This window comes from Mastacembelus armatus, chromosome 8 (assembly GCF_900324485.2).
Source record: "Mastacembelus armatus chromosome 8, fMasArm1.2, whole genome shotgun sequence".
NCBI classification, from domain to species: domain Eukaryota; kingdom Metazoa; phylum Chordata; class Actinopteri; order Synbranchiformes; family Mastacembelidae; genus Mastacembelus; species Mastacembelus armatus.
The window spans coordinates 9,767,532-9,780,038 of record NC_046640.1 but is presented as its reverse complement, the minus strand read 5'-3'; the positions used below and the strand labels follow the sequence as shown (position 1 = coordinate 9,780,038).

General features: G+C 40.2%; 1 protein-coding gene across 1 annotated transcript in view; it reads right to left on the bottom strand.

The window, feature by feature from the left end:
• asic2 (acid-sensing (proton-gated) ion channel 2) overlaps window positions 1-6,146 on the bottom strand; it is a 299,983-nt gene extending 293,837 nt beyond the window's left edge. The window contains exon 1 of the mRNA XM_026325205.1: window positions 5,574-6,146. Coding sequence (XP_026180990.1) covers window positions 5,574-6,146 — 573 coding nt within the window. The remainder of the gene's footprint in view (window positions 1-5,573) is intronic.
• Between the last annotated feature and the right edge of the window lie 6,361 nt (window positions 6,147-12,507).

Genomic DNA, 12,507 nt, shown 5'->3' with positions numbered 1-12,507 from the left:
TGTACACTGTCACGCTGTAACTGTGTCACATGTACAACACAGCGATGGCAACAACAGATTGACAGTTCAATGGCAGTAACAAAAGATGTGTTCCCCTTTCAGGATCAAAGCCCTGATAATGGATAAAGCCATTAGAGTTACACCAAATTTACTTATTTTTAGTCGGACATGAGACTTTGTGAATTACTCAATTAGCAGTTTCATTAAACACTAAACCAATAGCTGGCAGGAGAGCCAAAAATCAGTATCAGTTGTTTGAGGATGAGGAAAACCCTCCATGGAAAATTACTGTCCCTCTAAATCTCACCACAACACACACTATATCATCACCCTTTTATAATCCACCACTGCAGACAGCTGCAGTGTCTACCACATAAGCACTATCCACACTGAGCTGCCTGTCTGTAGATACACTCCAGCTTTTCTTCCAAGACGGGTTTCTGCTACCTCTCCAGGGTGTTTTAGAGAGGCAGGCTTGTGGGTGGCAGCAGTACTTTCCATGCCCTTTAAGAGACTCCAACATCATGCCTGCCGGGACTGTAAAATGTCATGGTAATGCCACATTAGTGATTAATACAGTACATCCATTAAAACCTAATGTGATGCATTGGGCTTTCAAATGTTGAGAAATGAATCTGAATGTGATAAAATGCAGTTAGTGAGATGGAGTGGCCAGAGGAAGAGGGGGAGGACAGATTAGAAAAAACCCAATCCACCCCGATGGGTAGCCCCTTGTGTCGCTCTGATGGTGAGAGCGAGGCAGAACTAGCCATGCAGTAATCAGCCAGTGAAGTGCTAAGGCCACAGGTTGTGTGTAATGGCTAATTGTTGATGCTGTAAACAGCCAGCACCATTACATTTGCAGTGCTGCTCCAACATGGTCCTGGTCAGAGGAATAGATGAGTGGCTAATTAGTGTTTGCGTGATACAGAGCTCAGGGTCCGGCTGCTATCAGGTTTCACATTAAGGCAGTGTGTGATACAGTCCCCCTCCCCACCCACCCAGTCTGCAGGGCTCCTGCAGTGTGTGTGTGTGTGTGTGTGTGTGTGCAGATAAATAGAGAGAGAGAGAGAGAGAGAGAGAGAGAGAGAGAGAGATTGGTATAGATATAAACTGAAGCCTGAAGCGAGTGTAAGCTAGATCACTGAGATGATCCACTCTGGCAGAAACTGATGTGGCTTGTCAGTGTGATCAATCAGCATTTTATCATAGTTGTAATCACATACAGCAAAAAAAAACAAATATAGGCAAAAGGACGTCCGATAATTTATGTTAACCATGACACACAACATGCATACAACTGTTACCATGACACCTTAGTGTCCAGCATTTATGGCTCCATGATAGGGTTTACCACAGAATATCATTTTGCTGAAGTGATAATTTTGTTAAATGATATTGGCCTAAACCAAAATCACATTCATTAAATATAGAACCTTTGACCTCTGCTCTTTTTATTATTGCGAAAAACATTGAGTGTTTGTAGTCAGCCAGCCCACATCCAATATTAAGCACAGAGTGACAAATACTAAAAAATAATATTTTGGCATTTATACTCTGTATGGATGTCATGACACTGTAAAAACAAGGCTGAATAATACCTATTTGGTACTGACCACAAAGTCTCTAACAGAATATCAAAGACTGTTTTGAAAGCTGGCACTGTTGTGGCTGGTCAGATCTGTCAGTTTTTGCATTATCTGATGGCTGCTGGGTGTTCGTAATTTATTTCAGTAAAGTTCTGGTGTGGATGTTGGGCTTTTTTTGTAAAATTAAAGAATGTTTAGCAGAAACTCGATATTTTCCAAATTGAGGTAGTAGTCGCAGTAAAATTCTCGTATCAAATACTAGTATTGAAGCATTTTAAAACAACAATACATGACAGAAAACATCTTTAATAACACAAAACCCAAACATCAGTATCGCCTAACCACTGCTGGCTGGTTGAGGCAGATGTACTGATAATTTAGGGTTAACCACAACTTTCTCACTGATCTACATTCACACCTTATGAGCTGGGATTTAGTGATCACTCAGCATCCATGCAGAGATGTGGAGATGATTTTTAAAAAAAAAATCTACACTAGGTGAAAGCAGGCTTTTTGTAATGTTCACCAGCTTTGTATGGATGCAGGATGTTAAATGTAGCTCACGATGTGCCTGCCTGCTTGGCATTCTTGAAAACCAAGTGCACCAGAGTGCTTACTTAGGATGAATCATGTCAGGTAGGTTACAGATGTCCTCTTATTAAAACATAAATATGAACATAAATTAACAAGATGAGCATCAACACATTTGAAAAATGCCACAAACTATCTGAGGTGACACCTAAGACATACATATATGTGGTAATGTGCAGGCTGTCTTTTTATGCAGCGCTCTGCTCCAGTTCCATCAGTCATATCACACCAACTCCCATGTCCCCACAATCCTCCCTACAGTCATTCATCACAATGTCACTCACATGCTGATTTGGGTCCCTGGAGTGTCATGGTAATGTCGCCCCCCCATGTGTGTTTGTACTCATTCATCTATGTGTACATTCTATGTGTTTGTCTGTTTGCATGTGTCTGAGAACATTCATGCATGCATTTTTTTCTATTTTGGGGGGCATGATGTTTTGTTTTTTTTCTTCCCTCTCAGAAGGCACCGGAGATATGAAGGTGTGTCACTGCAGTGACAGAGAGAAGAGACAGAGCAAGTCGACAGAGCGGAGCGGGGAGAAGTCCGGAGGAGCTCAGCAGCAGCAACAGGCAGAGGGCAAAGAGGATGACAGTGCCTTCTAGTAGCCTTTCTGTCAAAATGATTATGGTTGAACCCAGCTTGAGGTCAAAGGCATGTCACACAACATGCAAGACGGTTACTAAGGGGAGTTAAAAAGAGACTACGCATGGAAAGATGGAGCCAGAGCCAAGCTAGCTTTGCATCAACTCCATGAAGATTCCACAGAATTAAATTAAGAAAATCACAAGCTCTCCTTATAGACAGGAGCAGGGAACTGCTCCCTTTGCTGCAGCTCACTGCAATGTGGGAAGCATCAGTCTGAAGACATGAGTAGAAAATCACTATGGTTAACATGTGATCTACCATTGTTGTGTTTCCAATTAGTGCCTGGGCAATAAGTATCTCTCTGGATGAAACATGAAGATATCAAGCAAACAATACCAGAAGCTTTAATGGGTTAGATTATGCACAGCTGAGGCACAATAATACTGTTGATGTCTTGTGCTAATGACAACAAATTCTACTCTCTAAAAAATGAAGTGCTCATCAAAGCACATCTGTTTGTTTCCTTTCACAAAAAGTTGGTCAGTTTTGAGGGAGACAAACAAGAAATAGCATCTACTAACTACAGAGCTTTATGAACTGCAGTCTCAACCAGAAACTTCAACCAGAAAGCCATGACCTGTGCCATGACACACGGTGTATGTAATAACTGCTCCACAGAACTGGGAACTAAACAGCTGACGGCAGCTGTGTTGCAGAAATGTGCCATCTCTTAAAGTGAACATTGGGTTGCATTGTGATGGATAGCTGCATTTGGGATGTGGCACCTTGTGCTTTGCCAAGTGATGGGAATTTTTTCACACTTTCTTTCCCCAGACATCCTTATTTTTTGTCAGTCACATGGAGCAGAAATTTCAGTGGTTGTTTAGGTCACATGCTGCATGTACATCTTTTTTTTTCATTAAATCTGTTTTAAATGCCCTAATTCACATTTCACTCTCATCAATATACAAACTAATCCACCTCAGCCAGGTGTAAAAACTCATTTGCAAAGTTCTGATTTTTGTTTTTAGAGCTTCCAACAGGTTTTTTCTGCATAAAGTGGAATTGTTGGGAAAATGCATGTTGCAGCTAATTAATGTTATTCCAGCTTACTAATGTTTATTCCGTAACTAGAAAACAAAACAAAATACATGTTTTAGGCTGTTGTCTGGTTAATGTGCTCTCTCACCCTGATGACTAAAAGAAATCATGCATTTTCCCATATGTTTCTATTCCAATTCCTAAGTTAAAAGTTTTGCCAAACACAGACTATCCACATAATATGAGTGCTCTATGTTCTGTATGCAGAAGCTTCACTGCATGGAAGTCATTTGCATTAGTGTTAAAACTGTGCTACTATTAACACAGAAACAGCATTTTGAGTCTCTGCATCCCTAAAAGAAATATTCATTGCCATTTGGATCGACAACCATGAAATGATCACAGTCAGTTTCAGACAGTGGGAATCTCCTAGTCCTAGTTTCAATTTTAGTCACAATAAATTCACATTTTTAGTTTTTCAACTTAACTGTTTTGTTAAGTGTTTCTGTCTTATCAACCAGCAACAGGTGTTGTTGGCAGATCTAAATTCAATATCTGAGTTTTAGTTATTTTTATAACTTTTTTAACTTGTAATGTCATGCTCTGTAATGCTCAAAGCTAAACCGATTCAATAAGGGATGTGATGAGATCTAGATTAAATAAAATAACAACGACAAAGCCCATAATCATAGTTACATTATTGCAAGGTGATGCAGCGCAGTCCTTTCAAATATCAATCATTTTCAAAAGCTCCTTAGAAAATCTGACATGAATTTTATTCACAAGGTCAACAGAAAGTTTTGCTATTAAATCTTCAATATTTTTCCATTCACACACTGTAAACAGTGTACTATTCACCTACTCACTAAACTTAATTAAGTATCAGTCTAAGCAACCAGTGGGCGTTCGGATTGTCATGTTTTAGTGTCAAAACCAACTCTGAGTCATAAATCGTTTTGATCTGCCAAGAAGTTTGTGCTGAAACATTAATACAACTGAAACATGAACGGCATTTTCATTTTCTCGGTGCAACAAAATACACTACATTTCACTAAACTAACACTGCCTAGCTCTGGTCTATCTATCTGCAGTTTTTACAAGCACAACACAGACACAGAACAAAGCAAACAAAAGGCTGCTACATTCAATAGGAAGCCAAATCAGAGGGAGACATTAACACCAACAACCATCCAAATAAAAGTACATTTTGGCCATCCAGCAGGTACACAAATATCCAATGAATGGTCCGATGTGCAGTACAAAAGAAAGAAGAATACTTGGCTGGAGAAATAAGTAAGTAGCAAAAAGCACTTGGAGGATTTACTGTTCACTGTAGCCCAAGATAAAACTATTACTTTCATTCAGTGACTAAAACTACCAAGACCTGTTGCAATACTGTATGTGCCAGTAAGCACAACAATATTATGTGAAGGCTGATGACAACAGCAAGGCAACAGCAGAGTATATATATATATATATATATATATATATAAAACCAAGCTTAAGAGTCAACCTGTGCAGCCAAACATTAAAGTCTCAAAGAGAAAACCCAGCAAGAGACTCCCAGCATAGCAGCAGGGGAGGTAAAGAGCAACTATCAGCATACATCAAGTCACTTTACTGGCAGAAAAAAAGATTTATCCAGCTCTGGAAACTTGTAAGACTCAGAACACGCAACCTGAACACTGTCCGCTGAGGGCTGCGAAGCTGCAGAGAAGCTTTGACCACAACTGACATTGAAAGGAAGATATAAAGAGACTCACAGTTTTGAATTCACTGGGGTTGCACTCCTGGCCTTGGTAGCGGCAGTAAAGCATCATCTCTTTCAGGTCGTGGCCGACCCTCTCGATGAACTCTCTCATGCTGAAGGGTGTGGGCTTGTACTTGGTGAAGTTGGCCTTTTCCTGCAGAAAAGCCAGCACATCAGGTTCAGCCAGGTGCGGCTGGGGGATCTGCAGGTGAACATCCAGCAGGGCCATTAGTTCTCCTGCGTGGTATAGATCATTGCGCGTGAGACGGCTGAAGCGGTATGCATTGAGGTTACAAATGGTCACAGCGGGGAAGACCAGGCTGCTTGACACCACGGCGTCCACGCTGGTCACATGAGGATAGGAGAGGAAATAAGCCAGCCGCTCGGCACTCTCTAAGGCTAACAATCCCAGGCAGGACAGCAGAGCCGCAGCCCAGAGAAAACGGCGTGCACTTGGCTGACCATAAGGGAAGATGAAGCGCAGGCCATGCAGCGTGCTGCTGTGAGCAAAGGCCTGCCAGGAGGTGGGTCTCAGGCTCGAGCTCTCCTGGCTCCCCTGACTGCCACAGCTCTCCTTCAGATCCATCATCAGCCCTCCTGCCCCTCAGCCAGGGAGCCCCTGGTGCACTCACACCTGCACAGACAGAGAGAACATCAATGAAAGACTTGGATTCACGTTTCATAATATATAGATCATAAAGATAAAAGGCAAAAGGAGAGAGTAAAGAAAGTGCTGGAACACCAAGGCACAAAAGAGCAAAAGACAAAGAGGAAAGCAGAAGACAGACACAAGAAAACTGCAGCAAACACAGAAAAAAAAAATATAGAAAAACAGCTAAACTAATGCCAGAAACTACACCCAAAGAAGAGGAAGTAGACATATGGTGGCAAAGATCTTCACAACCCTAATAATCACTACAGAGAAACAGTCAGAGGAGAAAGATGCTCCCCTTGGGGCATCCCTCTCGTCTCCACACCTCTACTCTCTATCACTCTCTTGAGCTGGGAGTTACTGTGGCTGCCAGCCTGCGGCCCCCACACAGACACATGCATGTATGCATGCATACATACATACATACATACATACACACACACACACACACACACACAAATCCCAAACTGTCGCCCTGCACGCCTCCATCCTCTGACACCCTCTGTCACTGCTCATTTTCATTGACAAAAATCCCAGAGGCATGTCCTCTGTAACACCAGAGCGAGAGGTGAGAGTCACTTAAGCTGCAAGCCAATCAAAACTGCCTCTGAGTATTTAAGGTCCCGACTTATCTCCATTCAAACACACGGTAACTCTCTTATGCATGAGTGTGTATGGAGACAAACACACGCACACAAACACACACAGGTTACTGAGGATCTCCTGTGCTCCAACTAATGAGAAGCCTAAGCACCTCTCTCCTTCAGCCTAGCGAAAAGACATCCAACCCAGCACGAGTGTGTGTGAGTCTGAGAGTCTGTGTTTGTGCGTGTGTGTGAGAGAGAAAGAAAGAGAGAGACAGAAAAGAGGGAGCTGTTGATGAGCAGAGCCGCTGGTTAGTCTCGCACGCAGATCCAAACTCCTCCCGTTTTCCTCTGGCCAGATACATCCGCTTTCCCTCCTCTTCCCAGCTCATCTGTGGTGGCGGCGAACAACAGCGGAGCCGGGAGAGACGGGAGGCGCACACACCAACACACATGCTCGTACAGAGAGCGAGAGTAGAGGGTAGGGAGAGAGGGAGGGGAGGGGGGGGGGGGGGCGAGGAGAGAAGACGACACTCTCCTCACTTGCTCTCTCCACAGCAGAGTCTTTTACTGAATGTTTCCTCCTCCAACACTGCCACCCTCGCTCTCATTTGTCTCTCAGCCCTTCATATTTCCACATCTCGTCAGCAAAAACACTGTGATGGATGGATGCAAAACAGGAGGCTGTCGGAGAGACAGACAGTGGAGGAGAAAACAGTGGTGGTTGTTTGGTCGAGGAGGAGGATATATGTCATGGGAAGTGAAGCAGAAGTGGAAACAGAGAAGTGATGGCAGCGAGATGTAGGTTGAGGGGAGGGATGAGAACAAAAATAAGATACACAAACTAAAAAAAAAAAAAGGAGAGAGAGAGAGAAAGCAAGCAAGAGAAGAAGTGTGGTCACAGGCTGTACAGCGATGTCACACAGAGGAAAGTAATTCCAACACAATGTCAAACATACGGGTGTAAAGGCACTAATGAATGCAACATAACACTAATGCTGTGTGTAATGAAAGAGTAAAACTGTGAACTTATAATCTGCAGCTGTGTTTATCGTTAAGGAAAGCAAGAAAAAGCAGCAGGCATGTGAAGCAATACGAGGAGACAGAAGGAGGAAAGCAGCGAAAAGAAAACAAAAGGAAGGTGTTAGAGCGTTAAAGGTGGTAAAAGGGGGAAAAAAAACAGCTTCTGTATGTATTTGGACTGAATGGATGTACACAGGTTGTCAGTGTGATCTGTCACCTGTTTTCAGGATAGATACGTTCAGATTAGATTAGATTAGATTAGATTAACGTAGATGAAACAACATACACACAGCTGTCAGTTTATTAGTCACATTTAGCTAAAACTGGAGTCTAATGTACAATTTCAGCAATAAATTCTGCCTTTTTTAAGATGATAATGTTTTTGCTCAAATTCTTTTAGAGATGTGCCTATTCAACTGTGTGATCATTTTGGAGACTGCATGTTGTGGTGCTGCTGAACTGCACTGTTTGTCCAGTATCTTCCTATCGATGAGCACAGGCTAAATAAGACAAAAACCTCTTTCAAGAATGCAATACAGACCAGCAGCAGCAGGAACTGCAGCCTCCAAAAACGATTACACAATTAAGAAGAAATATTTTGTCGTATTATATGTAAGTGTTATAAATATATTGAAAGAAAGCCTATCCAATGGTTTTTTTTTTTTTAAATTAACAATAATGAATAAATATTTTTGTTATTAAACGAAAGATTTTTCGTCAAACAGCTTGAATGGTTAATTGGCAACTCTAAAGTGGCATTAAGTGTAAATGCGAGCATGAACATTTGTCAGTGTGTCACACAGTGATTAAGTCAGCTCTATCATATAGTTAGTTATAAGAGATGCGTGTAATTATGTTCAAACAACCATTTGTGGATCACTGTCACAAAACCCAACACTCACTGACACTGCATGCATGTTTTAGCAGCCAGGGCATCCATCTGCTGTGAAAGCTTGTTTCAGTCTCAGGTTTAAGTTGCATTAATCTGATATTTGTAAACATGACTAACGAAAGACGCTGCTCACATCACCCTAAACTGGTCTTTGGTGAGAAACTCCCAGCAACACGCCGGCAGTCCCATGCATGGGATTGAGGTGATGGTTAATTTAGGACCAATAAATTTACTGATGGACCAAACGCACAGTCAGTCTGTTGAGGTACGGCATTGATTCAGACTAAATGAAAAATTCAAGATCACTTTTGGTACAATCCCAACATGCTTAAAGCTAAGAACCTCATCTTCTAAAATTATTGAGCAATTACCTATATGCTGCTAATTAAGTGATTAAAAAGTAATGAAACAGCCGGGCATAAAGAATATGGCTGAATACCTTTAGGACAGACCTTTCATTATCTAGGGTTAAGGATTGAACAGTTTAATTATATTAAAAGTTGCAGCTATTTGGAGGTGGTAGGTGGACAGGAAGATAATCTGCAGCTATTCTGACAACTGGTGAAGTTTTTCATGCATACGTGTAAAAAGCTGCTGCTCTCAGTCCCCAGGCCTCTCAGTTTTAATGTAAACTGAATAAAACAAAGACACCAAGAGACTTGGCCTTGGAAACTAATGAATATGTTTGTTTTTTTTTTCCTCTATTTGTAATGTAAATAATCAAAGATAACTTTAGAGCTATTTCCGTCCTGCAGACTAACAACATGCGCACAGAGAAGTGACTGAATGAAATGGTTTCGCTACAGTTAGCTGGTTGTTCTGTGACATTAGCTTGTCTTCTTGCTTAGACAGTAAAATACATTTTACAAAGAGGCCTAAACAAAATATTTATGGCGTTACTTCAGGGTAAGCGTTCAGGACAGGGGCTGTTTTGAAAACATGACGAACTAGTTTGTGTATTTTGGCTCACTTGTTGTCGCCGCTCCTCTTTCTCGTCTTCTTCTAGATAAATATTCATCCACCAGCAACGCTTCCTTGTGTTTACTTGTTATTATGTTTGGTAGACTTCCAAAATGTGCACTAAATATTTATGCTGGTTTTTTATCAACATATTTTCTCCCCCGCTCTCAAGCCACATATGGCGACCGGAAATAGCTTCTTCTTCTTCTACAAAAAAAAAAAAAAAACATCACACCCATCCCTAACTTTATGCTCAGTGTTTATTTTGCTAAGACATGCATGTTTGACATGTTATTATGTTTTATTGTAATATTGTAGAGAAAGAAACAATATTTTTATTTATGTCTTAGCAACTTGAATTTTAAAAAGCTTTAAAAGTCACAAATGAACCATCTGTCTAACTCTTAGCTTCGACACCAACTTCTGCTTTTTTTTTGGAAAACTAACTGGAATTTGTTTTGAATATTGACAAAAAATACACATAATAAAAACCTTTCCTTTGAATGACAATGTGTTTTTTTAACAGTAAACAAAATCTAGATATCTGGTGAAGCTCATTTTCTATCCAGCTTTATATAAACAAATTAAATTTTTTCAAAGTTTGGATTACTTACTTACCTAATTACTTAGTGGGGAACACACTGCTTTTTTTGTTTGTTTGTTTGTTTTGGTTTATTCCCTCAGCAGAGTATGATACTCTGTTGTGGCTGCAATCTAATCCTAAGTGCAATAGTTTCGAACCTGAGACACAAAGAGACTAGGGTTGGGACAGTTCAGTGGAAATGGTCCAACTTTTCTGAGTAAAATCAGACATGCTGGTAGTGAATAATATCTATACACTGAAACTGTTTTAGCATTAACACTGTAATTCTATGAATGGCTGTTTTATAATGAATCTGTATTCATATTGGATACCATTTACCCTTATTGCCTAATACAACACTGTGTATCCTGGTGGTATGTGCCCATCTCCTTCCACTTTGCAATAACACACAAACCATAATAAAAAGTACAGAATGAGTTGATAGTACTTTAATTTTGTCTTTGTCAATACACATACACACAATCTGTCATTTGATTAGCCTCGCCTTTTGCCATGGTCTCAGAAGGCTGCAGGGTTTGTTGGCTTCTTAACAATTAAATTGAGCAAATCTCTCTCTCTCTTTTCCCACTGACATTACAAGCATAGTTTCTCAGGGATTAAACAATCTCCAGGGTTGAACATAAAGCTTCTTGATTTAACAGTCTTATCTGCCTGTATCCATCCAGCCAACTTTCCATCCATGGATTATTAAAGGCACAGGCACTTTTAGCATTAGTCTATTAATCTCTTTTTAATTTGCAAGATATGAATACTAAACAGCTTAATGCAATGTTCTGAAATATGAGTCTGGGTTTATTATTTCTGTCAATTGTAAAAGGCATAAACTTGCCTTCTCGACTTTGATTCACTCAATTATGCCCCAGTAGAGGTAATAAAAGGAACTTGGGATTGTTTGGTCCTGCTGTTTCAAAGAGCAGGGAAATTAATTCACAGTCCCTTTAGTAGATGACTCCCTTTAGTAGATGACGGGGCTTATGCAGTTATTGTTGAAGTGTAAATGTTGAAATTTGTCTTTTAACACCTTAGCAACTTTTTCATGTTTGGCTCCAAAACATTAAAATCCCAAATTCATTTTTGACCTTTGAAAAATATTTCCAATATCACCAGTCGTATACCAATACCTAAGAGGATTTAATATACAACATTTATCAGAAGACAGTAAGGGTACTCTTATTGATATAAATAAGAGCAGTGAATAACAGGGAGAGGTTTGGTGTTTTGTTCTGAAGTTGCTGTGAATGGGTTAGATCCATGATTTTTCTTAGCTTACCAAGAGCCTGTTTGAGTTTTTCTTCAGTCAGACTTTTTTTTGTTTTGTTTTTTTTCCCCACAAATTGGAAACAAAACCATTGTGAATCATAATTCTTAAACCGAAGACAGAAGGTGTTTAAAAAGCCTGACACTCACACAGAATAAACCACATTCAATCATACTAGTTTAAATACTGGATACTGTTTTTTTTTTAACATGCCTGACAAAGCTGCAAGAGTAATTACACTTTCCAAAAATATTAATGGACTATGAAAAATAATAAGCTCTTTCCAGGAGATAATTAGAATGTAGTTCAAGTACCAGATTTGGCGAGACTGGGCAGAGTTGATTATTACCTCTGGCGAAAGGAAATTGAAGTTGAGGAGGAAATTATTCCAGAATGTGAGGAATAGCTGCAGACCTGCTGGAACTGAGCCTCCTCATTTTGTGAAGGTCTTAATTAGTAGATGTGCAGATAAGGCAAAGTGCAACCCCCTGTGCACACACATGCACATAAAGACAGTTTCAAAGAGCCTTGTTCTGGTCAAATTAGGTTCCTCTCCAATTAGGAATTTTATCATCACGACTCTTAACTGTGTTAAATGTCTACGCTCACATAAGCTCATGAACTTGACTAATGACGTCCACTAGGACTTGAACTGCCAAGGAGGGTGTTAAATACTACCACCTGCTGGTATTCAGACTAATATACTACCGTGATGTATCTATGGCAGAGGCTGCCAATTTCTGTGGCTTCTGACATCTCATTACAGGTTATGGGCCTGAATGTGGAGATTATTCCTTCTCGCCTTATTTCATTTGAGGCTAATTTACAGGACGAAAGTACTTTATAACGACTAATCCAAAACCACATAACATGTATTATAAAACTACATATTAATGCATGCATATATTTTCATGATTACTAGAATAAAGTGTTGTCATTTCAAACCTGGGGCTGAGATTACAAACAGGACAGGG